Source organism: Toxotes jaculatrix, chromosome 20, assembly GCF_017976425.1.
Source record: "Toxotes jaculatrix isolate fToxJac2 chromosome 20, fToxJac2.pri, whole genome shotgun sequence".
Classification (NCBI taxonomy): domain Eukaryota; kingdom Metazoa; phylum Chordata; class Actinopteri; family Toxotidae; genus Toxotes; species Toxotes jaculatrix.
In genome coordinates, this window is record NC_054413.1 from 10,772,236 (window position 1) to 10,799,649 (window position 27,414).

General features: G+C 43.0%; 2 protein-coding genes across 3 annotated transcripts in view; one reads left to right on the forward strand and one right to left on the reverse strand.

Annotated features, from left to right (window-relative positions):
• Positions 1-18,591, forward strand: part of pola1 (polymerase (DNA directed), alpha 1) — a 51,619-nt gene extending 33,028 nt beyond the window's left edge. Inside the window, exons 36-38 of one of the 2 annotated variants that reach the window (XR_005896564.1) lie at positions 5,428-5,527; positions 13,988-15,401; positions 18,556-18,591. Coding sequence is in view for 1 of the 2 variants with exons in the window: in XM_041066288.1 (XP_040922222.1) it covers positions 5,428-5,527; positions 13,988-14,124 (237 nt within the window). In the remaining variant the exon portion in view is untranslated. Of the gene's footprint in view, positions 1-5,427; positions 5,528-13,987; positions 15,854-18,555 lie in introns of those variants that run through there. The other variant, XM_041066288.1, reaches the window with a different exon arrangement.
• Positions 18,592-20,631: 2,040 nt separating this feature from the next.
• arxa (aristaless related homeobox a) lies at positions 20,632-26,583 on the reverse strand. Its single transcript, XM_041065979.1, is given in 6 exon segments — positions 20,632-20,899; positions 21,713-21,741; positions 21,743-22,045; positions 23,852-23,897; positions 25,373-25,937; positions 26,285-26,583. Coding segments are annotated over 6 exon segments (1,401 nt in total). The 5' UTR covers positions 26,475-26,583.
• Between the last annotated feature and the right edge of the window lie 831 nt (positions 26,584-27,414).

Below are 27,414 nucleotides of genomic sequence, written 5' to 3' on the forward strand. Positions count from 1 at the left end.
TCTCTCGTGCACCCTTTCACTAGCCTAAAACCTATAGCCTGTCTTCATCTTACCTGGTTTCTGCCACACCGTCTGACACCCTACTCTATCATTACATAGTCTTTTTATGTTTATCTATGGAGGACAGGTGATGATCATGACAACAGACTTAACCAACAAAGCTTACAAAGTGCTATGCATTAAGATAGAAAATAGTATTTAAAAAAAAAAAAAAATAGCGCGATTCAAGTTGCTGTATAATGCGAAAATGAAATATATGAGACAGGTAGAACAATCTGTCTGAGAGCCTAAATATGGTACAGACATGGGTTTTTGGGGATATCTGTGGTTTAGATATATCAGGGAACACGGGCAGCATCAGAGTTTAGACATGTGTTTCAATTTCTCAGACTTTTCCTCTAAACAAACAGGTGGCATACAGTGCCCCCCCCCCCCCCTTACCATTAAAAAGCAGTGTTACAACCAGTCTGCAAACACAGCGACATCATCCACTGAAGGTGTTTCTGTGATGCTCAAGTCAACTTTGTGTGTGACGTTGAAGCAGCTTTGTAAACGAACCTTTAGGCAGCCAGGGCACAAATGCAGGATGCTCTTCTTCTGTGGTGTCCTGATTTTCTAATCTTGCTACCATTACCCACCAAAGTTGCACTCATTGAGGACAGACAAAACATTAATTGGGAAATAAAAAAAAGTCAATTTGAAATGCCAGTGAATATTTAATGAATTCTGCATTAACGACTCTCATAATTAATGCTGTATTAAGTGTAACATTGCAATATTAAATGATTTTCTTTACTCATTATCTTTTAGACTAATATACTATAACATCTGTCTTCCTTAAGTGCTCTTAAGCAGGACATTTAAACCCTAATAATTGTAGCTGAGCCTGACTCTTGACCTCTACCTGAAAGGAGAGATTTTCCTCCTAAGGATTGGCTATTACATGATTTCATATTAGTGTAACACTGGCTTTTTTTTGGTATTAGGTAACACTGTTGTCTGAATCAAGCTATTGCATAGAGATTAATAGCCCAGCAGCTTACATATTAAATTGCTGCCAATTATGCAAAGTACTCAAGAGGCCATTCATGGCTATTTGAGCTGGTGATAGATGGGCTGTGCTCAAACAAGTAGAGACAATGATGAGGCATCCACCAGACCCTGCTGAGAGGTCATCTTTTTTTTTTTTTTTTTTTATTAAAGTTTTTTGGTTTGTTGGAAGCTCCATCAGATTTCTGTTGCGTCCAGCCAGACTCTGTGCCTGCTGGATCGCTTTGGCTACATTCCCTTTAGGATTTTTATCTGCCAGTATCATCATAGATTATCAAGCTAATATCAGCAGCCGCCAGAAGAACAATCAGGGTTTTGTCTTTGTGTACGCCGCGCTAAAAAAACACTTGTTTGTGCCAGAGCTTGTGTAAAGGCGCTTCTTGTTTGTGACTCTGCTTTCCCTTTTCTCTCTTGCATCATGGTACATTTACCATCGCCGTGGGTGCTGCCTTTCCTCTTCTTCTCCTCCTTCCATCCATCTCTCTCGCTCTGCCTCTCCCCCCCCCCCCCCCTCTCTCTCTGGACACAGATTCAGAGCGTGATCTGATCTCCATGTAATGGGAGAGTAATAGGCACTCTGCCTTGATTGGTTGGTAATTTGGGGGAGTTATGCACAGGTGCAATTTGTAATATTTTCAGTAAATTAAATTTCTTTCTCTTCCTCTCTGCCTCACTCTTCATCTCTCTCTCTCCTCCCTCCCTCCACAGCGCTTAACTCAAATAGGCTATTTTTTCTCACCCTGTCTCAAATCTCTGTCCTAGCTTTACTTTTCTTCCCCCTTTTATTCAATGCTTTCTTCCCCTGCTCCTTTCTTTTCATTTTCTTTCCCTCCCCTCCCTCCCTCCTTAGCTCTTACACTCATTCTCTCTTCTCCTGGCTTGCTCTTTCTCTCCTCCTCTCACCCTCCCTTTCTGTCTCTCTCTTTTTCTCTCCTCGTTTTATTGATGTACGCTCAGGCGCCCATTAGAGCTCCCTTTTTCCCTCTAGTGGAAATTGCAGCATGTTAATTTTCACACAAATTACGGCAATAGCAGGTATCTCTATTTGATACATTATAGCGGGAGCAATCAGAGATAATTGAGTGCCTTTCAGAGGGAGACGGCTGCATTCACTGCCGGCTCAAAGCTGCCCCATTATCGCCTAATCGCTCTTTAAACACTGAATTTTGCCGAACAAAAATTCTTGTCATAATTTTGCTTAAGTGTATTTGGAAATCACAGTCCTTTGAGTGAGGATAATTGAAATCAAATCCCTTTCACTGGAGCTGACATTTCTACATTTCCCCCCAATTGAAATTAATTTCAAAAATTGAGCATGAATATCTTCAAATAGCAGGCAATTATGCCTTTCAATGGGGAGAAATTACCGGTGCTGAATCGTTGGAGGCTTGCGGGCGAGAGCACCAGTTAAATGCCTTTGTTTCCTGCCGTGTTTGCCTAGTAAAGATTTACATATATTGACTCATTATGGTGTCTTGTGAAGCTGATCGGCGTGACTACCACAACCGGCAATAATGCTCATCGCATCTAAAAAGCTCAAGAGTTTTAAAGCCTTGTGGCCTCACAGCTGAGGGGGGAAATGTATGTTTGATTCTCTCCATCTCCCTCCCTTTCTCACTCCCTCTCTCTTTCTGCAGCTGCAGTTGTGTGAGAGCTTGGATATTGTAGCTTCAGTATTTACAACGGCGTGTTTGCAGCTAAGCTGGAGAAGAGAATGGGGGGGAAAGTGTGTAACGCGGAGGCCTTGTTTGGGTCGCTGGCGCTGCGATATTTTTCTCTCAAGCCGTATCCCTGACAAGACATTGAATAGTTGTTGTCTTTCAGCAGCCTGCACACTTTCTATCCACTATAAACTCCTTTTGGCCTGCTGTACTGTCTCTGTTCACACACTCAGTGACATATTCTCTGACTGACTACCTTTTCATTAACTGCTTGCGCGGTGTACCTGAGCGACACAGTATAGTACGCGAAAGTTCTTTGGAGGTCGGATGTGTGTGTGTGCATGTGCGTGTCCCCTAAACGATAGAGACAGGTGTTTTTAAGACTCAGAGGAAGTCTTGAGTGCTCGTTTTATTGTGTGAGCCATTTTAGACTGTTGCTCTGTGATTTGGATCAATTTGTATGATTTAGCCTCCTTTTCTTATTTCGTACTTTTTCTTTATTCTATACATCCTGTCTTCATGCTGTCTTTCTTGTCGCACACACATACACACATCTCCCTCTTCCTTTTGGCTTAACTGTGTTTGTGCATGTGTACATGCAATAGGATGTGTATATGTGTGTTGGTAGGATGGCGGGGGGGGAGAGTCAGTCGGGGAAGAGGGAGGCAAAGGAGCAAGGGGTACGAGGTGGGGGCTGGGGGGTCCTACGCTCCCGGGAGAGAGGCAATTTCACAGCTGGTTTGCTCCTTAGGCAGTCAGGCTGAAAATGCTGCAGATTTGTGGAGCAAATTGAAATGGTGTCAGTGCAGGAACAAAGCGCTGAGCTGAATGACGAGGTAGGCGTGTGTGTGTGTGTGTGTGTTGCAGAGTGCGCGTGTGTGTGTACATGTGAGGGAGAGAGTGAGGTGGGGTTGAGGGGCTCTAAATTCAATAACAACCCTGTAACATTTTAGCCACGCCTTTCTGACACCTGTCAGTCAATCAGTATGCAGCGACTGGCCCGCCCACAATCAGCATTATATTGTTTGAATGTGCTGCCGCGCGCACGTGTGTGTGTATGTGTGTGTGTGTGTTTTATTTTCAAGAGGAAGAAGTGGTGTGCGGTGTTTGTGCCGACCGAGCTTTTCAACCTTGGCAACCGTAACCGAGGCTCCATTATGGGATGTGCATGGTTTGGTTGTTGACTAGGCAGTGCATCAACGGTCAACAGCTGTGCGTGCCATGTGGGCAGCCATAGAAAGCCATTAAACACACACACACACACACACATTCATTCACTCACTCATATTCACACACCGCATAGTTTACATTTAGTTGCATTAGATACTCTTGCCACTTGATTATGCCACAGCAGTAAAAACTGAAATTACAATTACGCACATTGCCGATTGGCAGGTATAATGGGCACACACAAACTCACTTCACTCACACTGACACACACACACACACACACACACACAGATACTAACACACAGGAATTATCAGGGGATTCTTCCTGGTGGTAATAATAAAGCACTCGGCGCACACCTGATGGCAGTGTGGGGTCGGGGCTTAGCATGCCCTCTCCAGCGTAGCAGGGAAATGACGAGCCAATAACTGCAATTAAACATGCAGTATAATGGCTAATCAAATTGACAGCCTCGGCTGTTCACATGCCTCTCTCACAATGGCTTATCACAACAAACTATTATGAGGGAGGGTATTTCAGGCCCGATCCCCTCTTTTCTTTCGCTCTCTCTTCCTCACTGTCTCTGATTCTCTCCATCTCTCACTTCTTTCTGTATCTTTACCCTTTTCTCTCTTTTGCTCTTTTTTTCCTTCTTCTCTTTTTCCCTCCCACCTCTCTGTCTTGCTCATCCTCTTTGTCTCTCTCCCTCTCTCTCTCCCTCTCTCTCTCTCCCTCTCTCTCCCCCTCTGGCAGGCTGTCGTGTGGCTCCAGTTAATTGCAGTGGAGATTAACAAAGCAAGCAAATTTGTTTTCTTGCTTTACTGTGTCACACGGAGGAAGGGAGATGTTTTCAGGGGAGGTATAGTCCTACAAGTGGGGTGCACATTTGTGGAGTCACGTTCGGTCTGCACGCCGCTTTAACTGGTAAACTGGGTTTATTCATCTGTTATGGATGCCTGAAGTTGATCAACCATTTGATTAACTGACTAATCGTTTTAGCTCTACATGCATTATTCCAATATGATTACCTCTCACCGCTAGCCTTATTGTTACACCAGACAAATGCTAAAGCTTAAAACAGCTATTATCCTTGTGACGAAAACAGATACAGACAAAAGGTGTATAGCTGTCAACTAGACAATTGTCAACTAGAATCAATTTTAAGAGTGTTAATGCGATATTCTTTTGAGATGTAACCGTCTGCCATGATGGCTTTTGCCATTTTGCCATTAGTTTGTCGACACTTCTGATATGCCTGATCGTTATCACCTCTAACACTGAACTTATTAAGCAGGTCAGGGTTTAGCCATGACGTCACCAAACCACATTAAATGCACTTTCTCTGTTAATAATATAAAACGGAAAAGTACAGAAAAAAAGAAAGGAGATAATGTGAAGGTGGGAGGGTAAAAGAGTGGGGGCAGTTTAGCTTGTTTTACATTATATGAAATGTTTTTTGCCATTACATTCATCACAGTGTGTGGCAGGTTTGTTTGTCTTGTTGTTTTCGTTGAGGTAACAGTGTCTGTGCGTGTGTTCTTTCTGCAGTACTCCGAGAAGGCCCTGTACAACCAGCTCTGCTTCTACAGGTTCATCTTTGACTGGGACTACGCAGTCGCCAAAGTACTACAGCAGAGTGATGAGAAAAGTAAGACTACGCACACACATCATACGTGCCACTTGTTAGTGTACTGTTAAGTCTTGTTCCTTACTGTCCAAAATCTTTTACCTCCTGGTACAGGTTTAATTTCTAAATTTGGCGCAGTATTAGTTCTGAAACCAGGCTCACAGTTTTAAATGTTGTCATATTTTCTTCTTCTTTTTTCTTTTTTTTTTTGCTGTTTTTGTTATTATTCTGCAATACTGCCTTTGGAATTGAAATCAAGTTACCAAAACCGCTATTGAAGTTTGAATTTTGATGTCCTAACAATGCTTCCTCACAAATACACATACAACATAGCATTAGCAATCAATGGCTCAACGTAAACCTTTTACCCAGGCTGCACTTACAATATTCACCAATGATGTGACACGTACACACACACAAGTAACGGAGCATGAGCATTGGATATGGGGAGGGGGGTTAAGGACATTCAGCTCCTCGAGTCGACAGCCCTAATTTAGGAGACGGATTCAATCACACACACATACAGAATGCAAAACGCTCCAATCACTGGAAGAAAGAAGGAAAGAGCCCTCCATCGCTCTCCCTCTACCCCTACCCTCACTGTCCATCTCTACTGCTTTCTCTCCTTTGCTCTCTCTCTCCTTTCTCTCTCTCTCTCTCTCCCTCTCTTGGACAGGCACTCGTTTGGCTGTGTTGATTGAAAACAGGTTTTAGATTTGGGGAAATGATAGGGGGAGTAATGGGCGCGCTGACGAAAGGATAGCCCTTCTCCTATAATGGGACATGGAGCGTATATTTCCCCCCTTGGACTCAAATAGACGCTACTCCAGCGCTCTGGGCGCGCTCAGTAGGCGTCAGCCACAAGGCCTCTTTACCCATAGTTCTCCCTGATTGATGTCACTTGATTAGAAAGGGCCGCTGGGCCGAGTGATTTATTTATTTGATTAAATATTTATGTATGTATGTTATTTATGTATGTATGCCTGAATGCTGCGAGAGTGTGTGCCAGGCTGGACCTGAGTGAGGCAGCAAAAGAGTGAGACAGCAGAGGTAAATATAACGTGTAATCAACAGATGACCACTCAGAAGATGGAGGGAGCTGAAATAGAGGGATTGGACCGGTGTAGAGGAGGGAGGGAAGGGAAGGAGTACTAACATGATTATAGCCTCCATTTTTGCTTTCTTTTATTTCTGTCTTTGCCCAGATGCAAGAAATCATCGCCAATCAATTCTTGACTCTCCTCCTTTCTTTATGTTCCTTCACTTTGCAGTGTTTGTGATGTGCTCCGCGCATTCTCCTCCCAAGCTTCAGTCTTATTTTGTACTTCACCAAACAATACAGTACAATACAATACACTGCATTCTTCACTTAGTGGTAAAGCCCTCACAGTTTACTGTACATATAGCGTACAGTGTTCAGTATACAACCAGGGTCGGTGGTTGTGGAGCAGTCTAGCATCTTGTCTTGCAACTGCTGCAAGCACTTCATGGTCCACTGATGGAATTGACCTATTTCCTGTTTCAAAATCAGAGACACTTCTTCACATGCTAAGTGTGAACCTTGCAGACAATAATATGGACCAGTCGGTCCTAACATCTTGTAAAGAATAAAGCAAAGGCTGTTTGTGACATTTTGTTACAGGGTACGTATGTCAGTAGAGGTTAGAATGATGCAGTCACTGAATGATTTTGGCTTCCCAGATTGCTTGTCAGTAAACTCCTGCACACAGTTATTTCTGGCGCTTATGATGTACTTATCATGTCTGTACAACCTTTCTTGGGCCTGAAGAGCTAAAACTATTATCGCTCACTTAAAAAAAAAAAGAAAGTAAACACTGGAGAGAAGTTTCTGGGGGTTCCCAAATCCCTAAGAAACTGAAACCTTTTAGATTCCTGTCATACACCCAGTACATGAGCTACATATCATGTAGACACACATCAAACATTTCAATTTGGGTTTATATCTGGGTGTTAAAGCTATGGTAGAAGGCATATAGTGTGGCTCCAGCTGTAGAGTGAAGTGAACTGAGTGCGAACTGGTGGATCAGTTTCCTCTTGAAATGGTAAGAAAAGTGTCTGTAAAGGGTCACATATCAAAGGGCACGGAACAGAAGGTTCTGGAGGGAACTGAACCACCCACCAGCTGTGCACCTTAACCACTACACCATGTCTGCACATCATCATGTATACTTGTTACTGGCTCTGTCACGCGTCCAGGACGAAGTACGTTTTCTCTGCTCTCTGAGCCACCAGTCCATCAAATCCTCGCCCTTCCTGTCAAATGGTTTTCTAAACACAAGTTCTCCGCTTTGTCGAAATTTTGCCCCCCCCCCCCCCCCTCAAAAAAAATCTGTTTGAGACTATGTGGCTGCATTCTGTCTCTAACACCCAGTACTGTTCTGCAACCGGTGTTGTTCAGCACCGCCCAGCACTCAGCAGAGTTAACATTCACAACAAGTCTCCTGTTTCTCGGCTTGAACTTGACTTGAGTCACAGTGACTGCCAAAAAAAAAACGTGGCTAAATTAGACTGCAGAGTTTGCATTTAAACATGTTTTCAGTAACATTAAACAAATTATAATTTAATAACAGACTAAATTAATTATATTGGAAGCTGTTTGAGTTAAGTGATTGCTATCATTGTTTATGGGGTGCCTTGAGGTTTCAGTTACATATTATAGTATAGTGCCGTATTGATGCCATGATGGAGAAAATTACTGGAAATCGGAAACATTCAAGTGTAACTCATCAGTCTGCCCAAACAACAACTATAACTGAACTGGAACATACATTACTCTTGCTTCAGTGATTATATTTACATAAATATGGCTGATAATTTTATATTGGCTGCTATAATTTCACAATTTGCAATACCAAGACGGAGATATTTGAGCCTACAAATAATGTTTCATGCTTTATTCATGAAATTATAGCACTTGGAAGATTGCATGGAGGTCATACTAGCAACAGATCTGTTAGGACTTGAACCGAGCATGTGTTGTTGTATAGGCAGGTATACGTCACTGTGAGTTACTCATAATAGTTTACACTGTATCTTGTGCCTGTCCGGCAATACTGACAAACCAGTGTCTCCAACAAATGATTAATATCCAACACACACACGCCACTGCTTTCCTCAGATAAAGTAGAACACATGTATACACGCACTCATGCTGCTATAAAATACAGGTTTAAGGTGTTATCCCTCAGTCCTGCAGTAATACCCCATATTACTGCATTACACACCCAGGGGGCACATTGCTCAGATTACAGGGAGGAGACATACAATCCTATACACCCTACTCTACTCTGTTGTGTGTGTCTCTACATAGACTGATATCTCTGTGGGAGTGTATGCATATATATATCTATAGAGATTAGCAATGCCATCTTGACTTATATTGTTGTGTTGGCTCTCTGGTGGTGATGGTGTTGTAACCACTAGAAGAGCTGGGTAGACTTTTGTGTTAGTGGACAGAAGTTTTAAATATAACCCCCCCATTTGAGATCATTAATAGTTGATGCATGCGAACAGTGGTCTTGGTACATGACTTTTGATGCAAGAATAGAAAATGGCATTGTCTATTTTTTTTTTCTTATTGTCAGCAAACCCCATGAAAAGAATGAAAACATCAAGTGTTTGATCCTCCAAACAAGTATTTTCTGCCAAAGCTTGACACATCTTTTTTCTTCTGTGCCACACAGCTCCATTGTTGTCCACAGATTGTTAAAAATACATCAGTGAGCCACACTGTTGAACTGGGTGACATGTTCCTTCATTACAGTGAACACAAATTTTATTTTGACTACATCTCACATACACCATCCGGCTGCTAGAAATACTTACTAGTTTGTATTAGGGATGGGTCGTGATTTTCGAATTAAATTATTTAAAAAAAAACAAAAAAACAGAGTTTTTTATGAGACCGTCGTCTTTTCTTAAAAATATATATTTTCCCTTGTTTTCACTGGTGCCTGTTTTGAAGGAATATGTTACATACTATCATTACACATGCACCTGAAAGCTGTTTGCCGATCATTATTAGTTCCCAGTGAATATCAAATAGTTTTATTGCTTGAAATACCTATCCCTAGTTAAAACCCTTAGGTAAGTGTGTCACGATATACCACAATACTTGTTATCTAAACTGAATCACATAACAAGTATTGTTATATAACTGAATCACATAACAATACTTGTTATGTGATTAAGTTTAGATGATTCAGTTATTAATGGTTCACCCAGCATTTTTACACACTTGATGTAGCATGCTAGCAGGTGAGTGCGAAGATTTTTTTTCATTGTAGAGTAAGCTGATTTGTACGAAGTCGACAAACAGCCTTACCTTTGTTACCCAAAATATTTGCACACACCGTTTCTCAGATGCTTTGGTGTCTGCGATTTTCCGTTCAGCACGGCTTTGCTTGCTAGCATCCGCCGTTCTCGTAGCGAATAAGAAAACATTTCTCGCTTAGTTTACTGATAGGTCAATAGGTCAAGCTCATGACCTGTTTTAGAGTGCCTTCTTCAGGATGACAAAGTAAACTACCTCAAACCGTCTGTTGAGCTTATAGACTGTACATTTTAAATCCCTGTAATCATTACAGCTCCAATATTAACTCAACAAATGTTCACATTTCGAATAAAAAAAAGTGGCAGCTCTAAAGCACAATAAAGCGCATTAAAGTAAAATAGCTTTACATAAAAGGGCTCTGAGTCAAAGCTGAATGTAATTTGATCAGCTTGACTGCGCGTGTGTGTGTACTCTAAAGTGCTATAGTGTGTTTTGTGTGCGCGCAAGTGTGCGCCTGTCTTATCTACATGTACATTGCATTTTTGTTCCTGATTGCTGCGACTGAGTAAAACATGGAGGTAATTTCATCCGCTGCAGGAGATCTCTAATAGATTATACACGCACACACACACAGAGGCGCATGCACTATGAAAAAAACATGCTGTCCATTCCTTAGCTGGGAACATCCCGTATCAATGACTTTCAAATCATTTCATGTCACCTTTCTTCTATCTGTCTCCCCTGCCCCCCCCCCCCCCCCCCCCCCCCCCCCCCAAAACCTCCACCTCCCTCCCTTCCCTTCCTCAGTCTATCTGTTGCCTTTCTCTTCCTTCCATCACTCCTCCCCTCCAGGTCTCAATCTTGAGTGTGGGCAGTATGATTGCATGTGTGAGCAATAACGTAATTTTGCCGCATTGATAAAATATAAATTGTCCTTGAGCTGCGCTTTTCTAATGATCCATTTACCGACAGCTTCCCTGCCACCTCTCAGCGCTCTGCATTTGGTCCTCTTCTACCCTCCCACTCCTCTTCCTCTCACTCTGTCTCCGTCTTCTTTCTCCTCCTTTCCCTCTCTCTTTCCCCTCTCCATTTTCTTCCGTCTCTCGCTCTCTTCATCTTCCACGCTCCCCTCCCTTTCTCCGGCGATACAAAGCGGGGTGGCAAAATCCGCGGGTGCGATTGTCAAATCAATTATTCATTCTGTGCAATTACACTCACACAAAGAAGTTTCCCTGTGCTCCGAGTGGTGATTAAATTAACTGCTATTCCAGCTGCCCGTCGCCACCAGCCTAATAGAATATTCATGGAGGCGGCCGACAGAATGGCCGATCTCCATTAACTTCATCATGCTCACTTAATTACAGGCTTGTTATTGTATTTACACCTAGTTAGAGCGTGCAGAGCCCCGATCTACTCGTGCCCAGCACCGCCAGAGTGTGCATGAGTGTGTGACAACACCTAGTTAGAGCAAAGATAACCCCTGATACACTAACTGTGCGTGCGCGCGTGTGTTGGTGTCCATGTGAATGTGTATGTGTGTAACAGTGGGAAAGCATTGACAAATTTCTGTCCCGCTCTATTAATTATGCAAAGTTTTCATCCACTAAAGCTAAAACATTTTTCTCTCGAGCATGCTTTTTGTCAACACAGGCGTTTTTCATCTTTCATTCCAGTCAGCATCTCTCTCTCTCTCTTTCCATTTCCGCTTCTCTCCTTCTCTCATGTCTCGGCCTCCCCAACAACGCCGTCTCCCCTCTCTTCTCTCCTTCTGCCTCACACTCGCTCTTTAAGGGAGGCTATTTATTTGAACTACACTCCCCACTGTGCTCCGACTTGCAGCAAGGTCTCTCCCTCTTTCTTTTCCTCTCTGTGACTCTTAAATCATTCTTTTATCTATTCGCCACACAGTGATTGAGGTGGAAAAGAGAAAGGAGAGAGGAAGGGGAAGAGGAGAGGAGGGGGAGAATTATTTTCTCCTACCTTTCAGAAATGATGACATGATTGCTTTCGCTTGATCATGCATCATCACCCCCTTCCATTCCCCAGATAAATAGACTAGTTTGTCTCTCCCTGCCTCTCTTCTCCCTTCTCTCCCTCCATCCCTGTCCTTGCTAACATGAGGATTATCTGGTAATAGTTGCTGCTGGCGTTTAAGTCAACCACACCATCTTCTGTGTGTGTGTGTGTGTGTGTGCGTGCGTGCGTGTGTGTGCATGTGCATGCATGTGATTACTGTTTGTCACATGGATGTTTTTTAGTCACCATGACTGTGAGTTAGTGTGCTTTTTAAGTGTTTAACTACCATCAATTGTCTGTATTTTTGTGCGTGCGTTCATGCTTGTGTGTGTGTGTGTGTGTGTGTGTGTGTGTCTCTGTCTGTGTGTCTCACACTGTTGATCTCTGTGTATCTAACCTTTGTTCCCTTGGGCAGTCAGTGGGCTGGTATTTATCCAGCAGCCACTAATGTAGTGGGCAGGAAGGACGAGACAGGAGATAGGGCTGTGGAGATGGCGAGGACATGACAACCGGCCATATGGACTGTGTGTGCGTGTGTATGTGTGCACACTCATGAGTGTTTATATACAAAATGTCATCTAGATAAATTAGAGACATGCACACAAATATATGTCAGTAGAAAAACAAGTTTTTAACTTGTGGTGTTCTGGTCTTATGAAGACATACTGCTGTAACATTTAGTTGATTAATTGATTAGTTGATAGACCAAAAAAAAGAAAAAAGAAATGAATCACCATCTGTTTTGATCGTCGATTCATTCGTTTCTTATTCATCAAGCAAAAATACCAAACATTCACTTTCTCCACTGTCTTAAATGAGAGGATTTGATTTACTGTGGAAAAACGCCCAAAGTCATATCCTCAGAGCATTCTCCAGAAGTCCAGAAACCAAAAATCTTCCCTTTACTTTCATAGAAGAGAGCAAATACTCATATTTCCAAAGAACTAACCTAGCTGTGGTTCCTCCCTAATTGTGTGCAACATCGTACATATTGTAAAAACGTCAGTTTTTGTGGCAACTAGTAATTCCTCAATACTAAAAAAAAAAAAGTTTATTTTCTTTATTTCTCAAATCTTGAACAGTTCTTTCTAAAAAAACAAAAAACAAAAAAAAAACTCCACCTTCATCAAATAAAATCCATATCAGCAAACAGCACCGTTACCATTTATGTATAAACATAGCCACGCAAAAATGTTGTACACATGATCCATCCATTGAAATTTAAATTTCCTATTTTATTATCATTTGTATGCATTTTGTTTTTCTGTTGCTTTTGATTAAGCCTTGTATGTGGCAATATTCTATCAGATGCATTTATGCAGTTTACCTTTTGACATTGGTAAATGTAATAGTCCTGTTTACAATCAAAAAAGCTTATTGGCCTTAATTCACTGCTGCTGCTCTGTGATTGGTGGGTTTTTCCTGGGTTGTGTTTACATATTTGTGGTATCGGTACCAGTGCCGTCACGGGACAAACAGTCCTGTTGAATCAAATCAATAGTAAACAGAACTTTCTCTTGCTCATTTCCATTTTCCTGCTTCTTCACCGGCGTCTCCTCCAGTCAACCCACATATGTTTTGCTGCACTCTTTGGTGTGATAGCGTGTTATTACTTGGTTTCATGATACCTCATCTGCACTTGACGCTTGGTATAATATTGCAAAGATTTGATTTTGGCGGCCACCCAGCCCAGGATAGTCAGCTCTCTGTCTTCTCTCTGGCTTTATTATGGCCCACCTGAAGGGATAACAGGGACAAGATATTGACTCCATGCTCTCGTCGGGCTTTTGTATCGATCTCATGGTCCTGTGTGTGTGTGTGTGCACGCGCCGCCATCGACCCATCAGTCCAATTCTGTGCGATCCCCCTCCTGGCCCTCAAAGTGATAGCAATAGTGGCAGATAGTATTAGATCTGTTAGCTCTCCAGTTAAGGGTGAAATGCTCCTCAGTGTTTATTAGTGGCGAGACAAAGTCGGCGCGCGCTCTGCTCCTCTTACAGTTGGACTCGGCAGAAGCCAATCACAGGGATGGAAGGGGGTGAGAGTCGTCCAGGAGTGAATCGCTAACTAGTTTGAGATGCGCATGTCGCCGAAGCCTGTAGTTATCGACTTTGATGCAGTTGTGGAGCCAATGATCGTCCTCTGAGCTTCTTTCCTTTCTTCTCTTCCAGAACGCGTTACCCAGTTGAACAGGGATAAGGAAGTGTATCGGAGGCTGAAGGAAGTGCCAGACAAAGCCTTGGCTGCCAGTGGCTACTCTGAGATTAACCTGGCCAAACTCTTCCAGGCCTTCTCCTCCCTCAAGTAAAACAACACACACACACACACCTGAAAAGACACCACCACCACCACTACCAAGAAGCTTCGACGTCAGACTCAAAGCCGGAGATTTGCACATTCAACCACATCTGTTCTCTATTTTTGGTTCGGTATTTTGGTATAACAGGACGGAGGATTTTAGGGTTTGGCCTCCTGACCTCTGTATCACCCTCCCTGAGCCTAATGGGTTTGTTGTATGGCTCAAAATCCAATCACACCTTTCTCCTCCTCCAGTTTCTTCACATAGACTCTCTGCGCACACTCACACACTTATGGCTTGACCCCATCACCCTGACTCTGTATGGTAAAGGGGAGTAGCAATCATACCTAAATGACAGTCTATTGTGTGTGTGAGGAGGCTAGCTGTGCCCAGATGTGTGTGAGTGTATGTGTGTAAAAATGACTTATCTTCAGAGCAGCCAGAATACTCCAAAAGCTGCTAATTAGCCAATGATAGTGACCCCGGCCGCTGAGACCACTGGATGCCTGCAGCGATCGGACACTTGTTCTGATTACCACCATTCATCCCGTGTGTGTGTGTGCACGCGCGCTCGTGTGTGTTGCGTGCCCGTGTGTGTGTGAGCGAGATCGGAGGATGAAAGAAAGAAGTAAGGAGGATGCAGGGAGTGACGGGGTGAAGGAGGCCACACGCGCTGCCCCCCCTCACTCTTTTGTCTCCGTATCGAACAGCTGATCTCCTTCTCCTCCACTGCCTCTGTTTAACTCATGTCATTTCATCCATTTCAGTCCTTTTTCTTCTACCCTCCCTCCTCTGTGCAGATTGTGTTTTAATGCGTGTCATTTTCCATGTATCCAACTTGAATCGCTCAGGAGGGTTTATGTAATGATTTTTTTTTTTTTTTTTTTTGTAATGACTAGAATATTTCATGTTGGGTATTTTGATATTGATAAGAACCTTTTTTGATACCGAAACCTCAATAAAATAACTGAATGGATAAGATGCTAATCTTGTGTTATTTGCAATGTGGGGGATGACAGAAATGGGTGGACGGATATCCCGTAGCATCTCCATGTTTCCTGTTACCACAACACACTGTAATACAGTAAACATGCCATGAAAGTGTTTATTAAAAAAAAGAATATGGGAAAATTTGACAAGATATCCCTTTTGTATAGACTTCGGGGCATTTGAGTGGTTAAATCAAGAGTCCTTAAACTTCATTCATAACTGTATTTAAATATTTCTTGTTGTCAACAGATCCTATGAAAAGACCAAAAGCTACAGTGAATGGATCCTACTAACAGGTACAGTCTGAGTAGCCAAAGCCTGATACAGCTCATTCCTCCATTGTTTTCCAAAAACTATGAAAAACACATGAGCGATGCCCTTTGTTGCACTGGATGTCAGGTTCCTTCATTACCATAAACATGGGCACTGTAGATTATTTAAAGTCAAACCACACACACTGTCCTGCTGCTGTCAATGCATGCTAATGCACCAAATTTGTATTAATCCGCAATGGGAAATAGTCCCCAACAAATGCACTGTTTATTAAAAAAAAACAAAAACTTAAGAGCCTTAAAAAAAAAGAAAAAAGAAACTTATATTTGTGACCTGTTTTTAAAGATTTATGTCTTTTGGAGCTGACACATCATTGCTTTTAGTCCTTTCATGGAATTTGGCGGCAATAAAGAAAACTGACTTTGTGCCAGATGAATAAACAGCTGCTGTTGACTTCTAATAAGAGGAGTAAATGATATAGAAACAATTTTCTATCACAGTGTCGTGATATAATACATTTCGTGGGAAGACAATTGAGAAACTTTTTAATCTAGGGAATTAAATACCTGTTAAATCGGGGTACTTCTCATAAAAATCCATTATTGCCATAAAGCATTGCTCTCTGTTTTCTAAACACTGTATGCATTTCCTCTGCTGTAGTTAAAGTTCAGTCTGTAACTTGCTACATGAAGTGTTTCACCATTTTCCTCCATGAATTCTCCTTTGTGTTAATACAGTCAAGGGATTTTTTTTTTTTTTTTTACTCCATCCTGCGGTGTGCATTTCCATAAACACTGCACGCCTCACGAATCACTTCAAACCACTGTGACTTGTGAAGGCAACCTTAAGTGGGCTGAACACTTAAACCATGATTCACTATGCAATGGATAGAACAGGCTGTGTGTGAGAGAAAGCGTCTGGGTGCATTTACAGCCTATTGCTCATAACTTTACATATTTATTAAATCATATCAGCTCAGCTACTTCTCCCACAGTTGCTTAGCCTGTTTTTTTTTTTCTCTCTCTCTCTGTTTTCCTTAGACTTAATCAGCCTCAGCTCACAGTGGATGTGCACAGGCCTGCTATTCCCACTACTCAGGCTGCAGGTTTTTAAGTGAGGGCCCCCGTTTTGTCCTCTCAGTTTGGACTAAACCCAGTCAAATTGAGTCCCCCGTATTAATTCGACCCTGCTAAGCTAATAAGGTCGAACAAGTCTCTTTGTATTGTCGTGTTAAGCTTTATTGCTTGTCGTTTTGACCAGCGATGGACAAGGTAGGCTTTGATGAGGGAATTAGTCCCCTATTCTGTCCCTGTTATTCATAGCGCGGTGGAACATACAAGCAGCAGAGAGGGTGTCAAAAGGAGAGCTGGTCCTATTGCAAAGTGTCTCCCTTGTTGGAGCTGAAAGGGCGGTTATGAGACGATAAACCGCTTAATACACTGAGCTAATTGGATGAGAGCAAGAGAGACGGGGAATTAAGGGGCGATCCGAGAGGGGAGCGGAGTGCCATGGCCCTGCTATTCAGGTCTTTCATTTGGGGAGGGGTGGGGGGAGAGGAGGGGGCGGGCTGTTCATCAAAGCGCCTTTTAGAGCTCCTCTATCGGGGACTGAGTGAGGACTGATCCGGCTGAGGCTGTGGAGTGATTGGGCCTATTCTCTCAGGCAGGGACGTGGTGGGAGAAACGAGGCCAGGTAGAATCCAAATCACGGAGGGCCAAATCAAACCCAACAGCTGGGGGAAGGAAGGGGATGTATGAGGGGGGGGGGTTATGGATGAAAATGGGCACAAGTCAGTGGGAGGACATTTCCTGGACACCTGGATTAACCTGTGTGAGGCGGGCGGGAGCATTAAGGCCCAATATATTGACACAGTCCATCATAATCATGTCGATTTTTTTCCTCACTTTTTGCAAAGAACTTATTAAGATGTGTTTTTTTTTTTTTTTTTGTACATCAACATTCATTATGGTGATCATTCATGGAGCCTCATGGCCTTCATAAGTACAGGCCTGTCTTGAATGAAAGAGCGCACATCCAACAAGTGTGACTTTTATAAATCCAGAGCCATTGCCCCGCTACAGCATTTCAATTTTCTCGCCTTTTTGCGCTGCAAAGAAAGTTTAAGCCTTGCTCCCAGCAGGTCATCCGCCTCCCGGCATTCCCCAGATATTAGGGACAAATTGGTTTGCCATTCATTAGTTATATTCACAATAAGATTAAAAGTCCCCGGACAATCTCATCAAAACCCTATAGGGACATACAGGGGGAAAGAAAAAACACGGTCCACTGAGCTTGAGCAAAAGAATAGGAATTTTAAAAAACATGGTAGATGGTGGTCTGTGCGCACAGGAGAAAATTGGTTTTTATCTTTTCTTTTTTTCCCCCTCTTCCTCCTTTTTTTTCATTATGCTCCAAAGAGCAGCTGGGTGACTTTGCATGAGTGCTATGTGTGGTGCATGACGTGTGTACTCAGATAGATTCGTATACAGATATATCTCTTCACACCATCTCTCTTATCGGATCTAATTCTCGTTTTTTTTCTTTTCTTTTTTGGCACTAAATTGAATGATTAACAGGTATAGGACCTGCAGAAAACAAGAGCGCTGAAGGAATAAGAAGAGGCTTTTTCACAGATGCAGACAATAATTAAAAAAAAAAAAAAAAGAGGGACTACATTAATCCGCGGGGTAATTTCACGCGATTTGGTCTGGCACCATAGATGGGTCAAACGGAGGAGAATAACCATTGATTGCTGTAATAGTCCTGCATCAGTAGTGGGATCCAATGGAAATGGGGGGGATTTGGGGGAATTAACTCTACGAGGTGTGTGTGTGTGTGTGTGTGTGTGAAAGCCGTTTGATGAAGTGGTTTGTTACTTCATTAATAACAAAGGGGACTCGCTTCCATCGACACTGCATTACAGATGTTAAGACCAATTTAGCGCCTTTAAAGGGTTTTAAAGGAAGTTTTGTGACCGCCCCCCCCTCCTCCTCCTCCCTTCCTAGATAAAGTGGGCGATCTAATTGAAAACCCCTCGCCTTTGTCGCGCGTTTCACATGTTGGGGATTAAGCTCATGAATATATGGTCAGTATTTTGTCAACTCGGCTGAAGAGGACAGACGCACGCAGCGCACTGGATTGTGCACCTAATGCATTTTTTTTTTCTCTCTTGTTCAGGTGGAGCAGTGTGCCCACACCTCTGCTCTCTGCAGCGACATACTTCCCTTTGAAAAATGTTGTTTTTCTTTTTCTTTTCTTCTTCTTTTTTTTTTTTTTTAATATCCTCCCAAGCTGGTCTGCAGCCATTCTGACAACCTGTTACTGAAGCTGGATGGCTATTTAGTTCAAATTCCTGTGGTCAGTAACGTTAGAATTATTTATAACAAATTAAAATAAATCAACCAATCAACCAGTCCCATAAATTGCTTGAGAATTTGTATTTTGCAAAATTATTCTACAATGTAAGACAAAAAACACAATTTCTTCATAACACCTTTTATTAATAGTTCTATAATATTCTATGTCACATTGTTTATTTTTCCTGGTTTAGGCCTATGTCAGTCCTACAGGAATTTGAAATAATAAAAGATAACTCATTTTAGCAATGTAATTTATTCAAATTAGCATTATTAAACCAGGAAACTTACAATCACTTGATAAGAAAAGAAAAAAAAAAACCTGTCCTTCACACTGTCCTCGGGGAAAAAAGTTTTGACATAAATAATTATCTAAAAACCTAATAATTCATAAACACAGGTGAAATTCTACACAGGGCGACATTCATTAAACACTACACCGAGTGCAAATGATCAAAACACGGTCTCCCGAAATATACACGACCTTGTTTTGAAAATCATCCATTTTTTTTTGTTGTTGTCGTACTTTTTTCCCCCCACCCCCCTTTTTTTGTTTGTTTGTTTTTGTTTTTTACACAATATGTACAGTTTTCTTTCACACAGTCACGTCGTTAGAGACAAATCTCAGGTCTCGACTTTGCTCGCATGTCCTGGAGTCAGACTCAGCGGAAATGCCACTGCTGTGGTAATCAAAGAGGTGTGTGTGTGTGTGTGTGTGTGTGTGTGTGTGTGTGTGTGTGTGTGTGTGTGTGTGTGTGTGAGAGAGAGAGAGAGAGAGAGAGAGAGAGAGAGGTGGGATGGGTGGGGGGAGTCATCTGCCGTTGACGTGGATTTAAAAGACTATAAATAACTCCGATTTGATTCGGAGATTAAAAATATATATTTATATATTTATATATATATATATATGTAGTGGTGTTGCTGAGTGTGACTATTGGACAGGCGAACAGTGGAGAAGAGTCAGGCGCGTAGAGAAGGCTATGGAAGGTCTATGGACAGGTTTCCTTTGGTTCTGGGGGGGCGACGAGGGTTGTGGGTTGGGGTTTTTTTTTGGGGGGGGGGGGGGGGGGGGGGGCTCCTCCGACTCGCCTTTTTCGTGGACGCAGACTGGCTCAGTCTACGTCAATGCATACAGATTAAGCAGTATTAATGTCGAGCACTCGACTTGTCCACATTTGAAGTAGCACAGGAATCCTTTCAACAAAAAAAAAAACAAAAAAAAAAAAACGTCTGGGTTCCCCCTGCGGTTCTTCAGCTCTGTGTGTTTGTGTGTACGTGTGTAAGTAAAAGCAGCAAAACTGTTGCTCAATTGAAAGTAAACAAGTATTATGGGCAAAATGCATTAATTTATATAATTTAACTTATAAAGTCAAACAAAGTATCAAAAGTTAAGTACTGAATGTAATGTGTCAGTAGCACTGTTGTAGTTGGTTGAGGTGAATTTAATTTTCTAAGCTCATCATGTTTTGTATGTAAATCTTAAATAATTTGTAAAATCACACAGTGGATTTTAAAGTACATATTGGTACAGTATATGAGTCAATGTACTTTGTTGCAGTCCTCTTATGGGGATGCGTGTGCTTTGTGGGGCACGCTGCTTATAAAAACTTGATATGATAGCCTGTAATTACTAGACACATACACACAAACGCACACTTTTTTCTTCTAATTTTTTTTTTTTTTTTTTTTTTAGCCAGTGCTCTTTTGAATTTGGTCGTGCTATTTTGTTGGGGAAACATGAGGTAACAAGGGACGGTTGAACACAGGGGACATCAGGACATCAGGCTCCAGAGGTATGAATGGGTTGTTGGAAGGGGGACAAGGGTGTCATGGAATGGGACGTAAGCCCGGGATGGGGTGGGGGTGGGTGGGGGGGCCTAGAGCTGGTGTTGAGTGTTCAGCACACCTCCTTCCCCGCGGCTCCGGTGGGCAGGATGTTAAGCTGGGTGAGTTGAGCCGAGTGTTCCTTGGCCTTGAGGCGCAGCGCGGCGATACTGGAGGCCCTGCGGTCTGCTGCGGCCGAGGAAGAGGAGGAGGTGGAAGAAGCGGAAGGGTCGGGGAGGACAGGCCCCGCGTGGGAGGGATTCTCTACAGGAGGGGCGGGCTGACGGAGGAGAGCTGCAGCGGTGGAAGCACTGGTCAGGGGACCCATACTGGAGAAGAGCCTGAAGGGAGACATTAATGTAACTATCTGTATGTAACACTGAATGCCTGTACCTTCAAGGTTAAAATTTTCATTCCTGAATAACACAAAAGTCTTATTTTTCATGATAATCCTGCCTTTTAACCCCTTTCTCCTTATATCAGACCAGCATTAACTCACAATTCTATCTCTTGTAACAGCAGTAAAAGGGGAAAAGCACTGCCTGTTAATTAAGATTTTCACTCTCCCTCCCTCTCTGTATTTGATTTCCTCTTAGGCTCCTCAGGTTGTCTTAAAGTTCTCTTTAACTAGATTTATACCCTCCGTTGCACGCTGACATCCCTAATATAAGAGATAACATGGGGATTACAAGGTTAATAATGCTGTATAATGGGGAAGACGAAAGCAAATGAGAAGCTAATTGTGGCATATGGAGTGTGCTGTGCCACCCCTCCTCACAGCTTGTCTGGCAGGATCACACGTTTGGTTAATTTATTAAGGCATTTGACAGAGTGATTACACACCACTGAATGGTTAACAGTGTAACATATTTATAATCAGACACTGAGATAAACAGTAACGCACCAGTGTGACTGAGGATTAGTGTAACCATCAGTCATTAGAGTTGCATGATGTCTCGGGAGTTTATTTTCAGCCTGATTGCTGCTGCACATTGTTCTGTGCGTGTCTTTGACTACAAAATTGCAGTCATTTACAGTAAATACAGGGATAAATGTGAAGTCCTACAAGTACAAAGATTGGTGTACTCTGATGTAAATAACTGTAAAGAATAGATATCAGAACCAAGGGAGGTCTGTGTATGGGTGTAGCTTACCTGCCAAAAGTGGGTCCGATGAAGGCGGGGGTGGCGAAACATGGCAGCCGTGCCCAGGAAAGTGCCTAGGCCGAGCGGGGTGGCTAAGGGTGGGGCAGAGCCATTGTGGGGCGGTGGGGCCAGGCCTGGGAAGGCTGCGGCCGCGGCTGCAGCAGCCGTCCAGGCTGATTCCAGGGCTGGGTGTGGGTGGGGAGGGAAGGGCCCTCCCTCCAGGTAATGGCTGAGAGGGTGGCCCGCTGCCAGGGGGCCTGGGAACGGCAGGCCCGACGGGTGGGCCTGCACCCCGGCCTTCTCGCGCTTCCTCCACTTGGCCCTGCGGTTCTGAAACCACACCTGAGGGCAGACAGAGATGAAGCATAGATTAATATGAGCAGTTTTTTAAATATCACTTTTCCCACTAAGTTTTTAGAAGATAAAAAATAAGATGACAAAGGCAGTGCAACATAAATGTTGGGTCTAGTAAAAAAAAAAAAAAATACAGGTTCAAAATTGGCTGCACATAGAAACAGGAAAAATCTACTAAACAAATAAGTAATTTATAAAGATAAATGAATAAATAGGGCATTTCCTCCTGTTTAAATAACAGGACAGGTGCTTAAAGTCAAGTCACAGGTCTGTTCAGTTATGCAGTTTATAAACAGTTAAAGTTAAAGCTATAACTCCTCTTCCTCGCTCATCACAGCAACGTTTCATTGTAATTAACATGGCCAGACTCTATTGAATGTTGTGTCAGTGTACTCTTTAATAGTTGTCTAGTTCAGGTGGTGGCCAACAGGCGGAAAGTCAACGATAATTACTTGCAAGGTAAACCCTGCAGCTCACGGTCCCTTACATCTACTTTCTGTCTAATTAAACCCCCCACCTCCCACCCCCATGTCCCCCTGTTGACGGGCTTCAGGGTGTGTGTGTGTGTGGGTGGAGGGGGGAGATAATTAAGAGCGGTGTTAACAAAAGATCCAGAAAATTACCGCTGAACTGGCTCCAATAACAATTAATGCGCTTTAAATTAAATTCTTAAGAGATGTAGAACAAGTGACTTCCATCCAAGAGAGTATTTAACTTTCCCACGCATCCACTGTTGCCCAGTTTGCACTGCAGAAGCACGGGGCTCTCACAATGAGCAAAATGTCAACATGAGGAAAGTGATTGAACGAACCAGCTTGAGCGACAGGGACTGCACACACGCATTATTCCCAGAGGGCTGTTTAGCATTACACAGCCCCTCGGGAATTTATGAGTTTTTATCACCTCCTGATGGCGCCCGTTAAGTGATTTGTTCACCTACGGCCCCCAAAGAGACATCTGTTGTTTTACCGTCGGCCATAACCTCTCGGAGCTTCCACCGTGTTTGAACTGTCTCTCTGGTTATGAGCCCGGGCTTTCGACATGCAAGCCACGCTTTCAGTGTGTAAGGCGAAGGAGAGAGGGGAGGGATGGAGAGAGTGGGAGGGGGGGGGGGGGGGGGGGGGGGGCTATGGGAGGGGAGCGGGGGAGCAAACACCTTTAATGGTCTCTCATTCGCTCCCAAGTGCAAAGCATCGGATCAATGCAGGTCTATTGCAATCACATAATGGGAAATCAAATAGCATTATCCCTCCCCTCTTTCTCTCTCCCTCCCCTCCCTTCCCACTCTCTCACTTATTCTCATACACATCCTTTTACCTCACACACACACACACACATCTCGGCCTCGCCCCCCCCCCCCCTTTCCTGATGGGAATTCAAACACCATCTCATCCCGGGAATATAGACAGTGTTTGCTCCTGCACTAAGTGAGCTTTTTATGAATCGCCAGCGTCGGCTTAATTGCCACTAAAACGTCCCCCGTTCGCGTGTAATAACATTCAATAACAGGAAAGACCTTCCCTACGCAGCGACTGGGGCCATTTAACACATTTTTACTGTAATAAATTACTGCCTCAAATTGGCCCGTAATCGCTGATCCTCAATCAGTGACGCATATCACCGGTTATTATCCAACGCTGTGTACCAGGGACATTTTATAGAGGACATAAAACATTAGAGGATGCTGCTTTTCTCCCTCTCTCTCTCTCTCTCTCTCTCTCTCTTTCTATTTGATTTACAAGTCACAGGCTTCTCTTTTCAGATAGAATATAGCCTAAACAGAAAGCCACTTACTTGAACACGGGCCTCGGTAAGATCCAGGCGCATTGCGAGTTCTTCTCTGAAAAGAATAAAAAAAGAAAAAGAAAGAAAGAAAGAAAGAGGAAGGGAGAAAAGGCAGAGAGATGGAAAGAAAAGATTCAAGGTTACAGGCCAACGTTTGGAAGCAAGGTAGAATTACTGTTTTGTCCCCCCTCCTATTGTTCACTGTCAACAATAGACGACCAAAATAAGCTTGATTTTTTCTTTCTCCTCCCTGGCATGAACTGCAGAAAGACGCCATAGCCATATTCTATTTTCCCTGTCACGGATGGGTAGAAATAGGCCTAGTGATTGTTAGATTTTCCTTAGCCCAGGCCTGTCACTGTAACAACATAATGGTTGAAATAATGACATCTAAACTAGCCTGCCACAAAGCAATTGACGCTCCCTTCAGCTGCAAGATGGGGCTTGCAGTGCAAATTAGACCTACAAGTCGTCTTAAAGTAAATCGATTGGGAAATATGAATAATCCCAATGGTAAGAAAAAAAAAATCGAAAATGTAGGTTCTTGTGTCCTGTTGTATCAGTAAAGCTTTTATTTTCGAGAAAATAACGCGGATGTGCCAATTATCAAAATGTGAAATCAGCAGAAAAATAAGGTTTTAAATTTTATTTATAAGTGATCTAATTTAGTTTTTATGTCCAACTGCATAAAAGTCCTGATAATGAATTTTTCTAGACATTTTTTACCAGCATAAAAGCCTTAGAACATCCCTATAATGAAACCCTGCAGTTCACTTTGTGTGTATGTGTGTGTGTGTGTTTGTATTTGTGCGTATACACCTGCCCTTGGGCTTGAGGCTTTTTTTTTTTTTTTTTTTTTTTTTGCAGCCTGTATTCAGTATCATGTCCAGCAGCTAACCTGAGCTGCACCGGTTAATTATTCCTCCTGAGAATAATACCGCTGTCATCTGAATCAACAGTAGCGGAAACAGGTAACAAAACGTCCCCAAGTGTGTCAGCACTTACAGGCCTATTGTGTTCACTTATGCAAGGCACGGGTTTGGTGTTGGGGGACATTTTATGAGGTGTGATCCACACAGTGTCCGGTTACAGACGTGTGGAATTACTGGGACTGTTTTTGGAAAATTTTATGGGCAAGGGAGGTGTTTATTTAAAAAATAAATGCAATTAATTATCACCTTCAGTGCTTGGAATTATTAGAGAACACGTTGCACGTGTGTGTCTTTATGCGTTTCCTTTGGGGTTTTGTTTTAAAAATAGCCATCTGTACAATAATAACAATAATAACAATAATAAAAATTTGTTATCTGGCATTATTATTGTAGACTTATATAATTATCACATGCATTTAAATTCAAATTTACAGGCCTGCAATTTTGGGTTTTAATTTCTAGGCGTATAGGCTATAATAATAATGATTATTATTATTAATAATTTCAAGAAAGTTAAAAACGTTTTGAAAAAAAAATTCCCACACTTAAAATGATAAAATTTCTTTTTTTTCTCTGTTTTGTTTTGTTTTCTTCTTACCTAGTGAAGACGTCGGGGTAATGTGTCTTCTGGAAAGCCCTCTCCAGCTCCTCCAGCTGGTAACTGGTGAAGGTAGTCCTGTATCTTCTCTGCTTCCGTTTCAGCATCCCTTCCTCCGAGTCACTGCCCGCTGACAGACATACGCTGTCCTCCCCGTCCCTCACGTCCCCATCCCCGGCGTTCAAGCTCTCCCTCTCCTCGTCCTTCGGGGACAGCGCGGCCGCGTCCGCGCAGTTCTCCTCCTCTTTCCCCGCGTCCTCCTCGAACTTCAACGGGCCGAGCTCTACCAGTCCCATGCTGCCGTCTTCAGAACCCTCCCCGGGGCTCTGGTCGCCTTCTCCGCGGCTCAGTGACGCGTTCTCCCGGTAGGACTTACTGCGGCTGATGCTCACCTGCGGCGCCTGGCTGATTTTGAGGTTGTCGCTGGCTTGCTCCAGGAGAAGCCGTTCCCTTTCCAGCTTCTCTGCGTGGTCGTGGAGGTACTTCCCTCCGGGTCCGTACAGCCGGCGGAGTTTGGGTGGCAGGTGCATGTCTGCGCTGAGAGAAAGGGGGTCTTTCGTTGCCCCTGAGAAAGAAGCGTGTCAAAAATGTCAAAATAATAAATAACAAAATGGCTGTGAAAAGCAGAGGAAACATTTAATGGCCCATAAACAATTCCTTCAGACTTTACAACAACTGTTTAGTTTTTTTTTTTTTTTTTTGGAAACATTTATTAGCCAGCTGTTGTGAAACCAGTGGGATTATTGTCCTTAAAACATGCACTAACAGTGAAAACGAAACTCTTTCTTGAGGTTTTTCGTATAAAACTAACACGCTTATTTGTTAGGTGGACATGTTAATCCTCTACAACGTTCCCCAATAACCTATGTAGACTATAATTTTTTTTTTATTCCACTTCAAAGTGAAACCTACCGTCAGCCGTTTTGTCGAGCTCTCCTCTGCCGGGCAGACCCGTCAAACTTTGCGCCCCTATCAATCTGACCTTACAGGGACTCCGGCGGCCCAGAATGCTCTCTATGCAGTAAGAGGAGAGCAGCGTCGGGGATTTACTGCTCTTCCTCTCGCCCCGGTCGTGGATATCTTCCTCAAACTGACCGCTCATGTCAACGCTTTGGTTCGTCTAGTTTCGGTAACGCCTGTGAGTCTCCCACTCTCTCCCACTCTCTCTCTCTCTCTCACTCTCTCTCACACTCTCTCTCTCTCGCCCTCTCCTCTCGGAGTCCTTCTTCTTCTTCTTCTCTCCTCTCCTCTCAGGCCGGTGTGTCTGTTTGAACCGGGACCGTTCACTCCTCCCTCCTTCTCCTCTCCTCTCTCTCTCTCTCGCTCTCACTCTCTCTCTCCCTCCTCTGTCACACTCTCAGCTAATGACAGACAGCGGCTTGGCTGCCTCGCGCTGCGCTCCGGTCTGCCAGGCGCTTCCCTGCTCCGCGCGCTAGCTCAGCATACGTGTAGGCTGCTATTGCGCGCCTGATTGGCTCGTATACCCTAAGTGTATGCGGGGAGAGAGACAGCGCGGAGCTGCTTTATATATTTTACGATTAAAGTTAATTTGAGGGAATGATCGCAAAACCCGACATGGAGTTTGTTTTTTTTCCCCCCCTCTCCGTGGAACGAACTCAACAGATAAAGTTGCTAAAGCAAAGCACCTTAAATCAGCGTTTCTTGCTTTTCGGTTTGATTTTTATTTTACGCTGACATATGTAACATTAAAATGTTTAAAAATCATAAACAAACAAACAAAAAAAGCACCAGTTAAGTGAAATTATTTAACCTTATTCTATTGTTGGCAACAGAGTCAGAAAAGTATAGATGTGGTTATACAACATAAATTATGTGCAACAAAACTGACTTTTTTTTTCATGGAGTACGCTTTAACATAACAAAATAGTAAAACAATTGTGTGAGAAATAAAATTAATGATATATTCCATTTAAAAGCTGCTTCAGTTTCAGTCTCCTGATACTATGCAATATTGGCTCACTGTCACACTGTTATTGCAAACTGAGACTCTTGAATAGAACAGAACCATCTTTAATGTTATT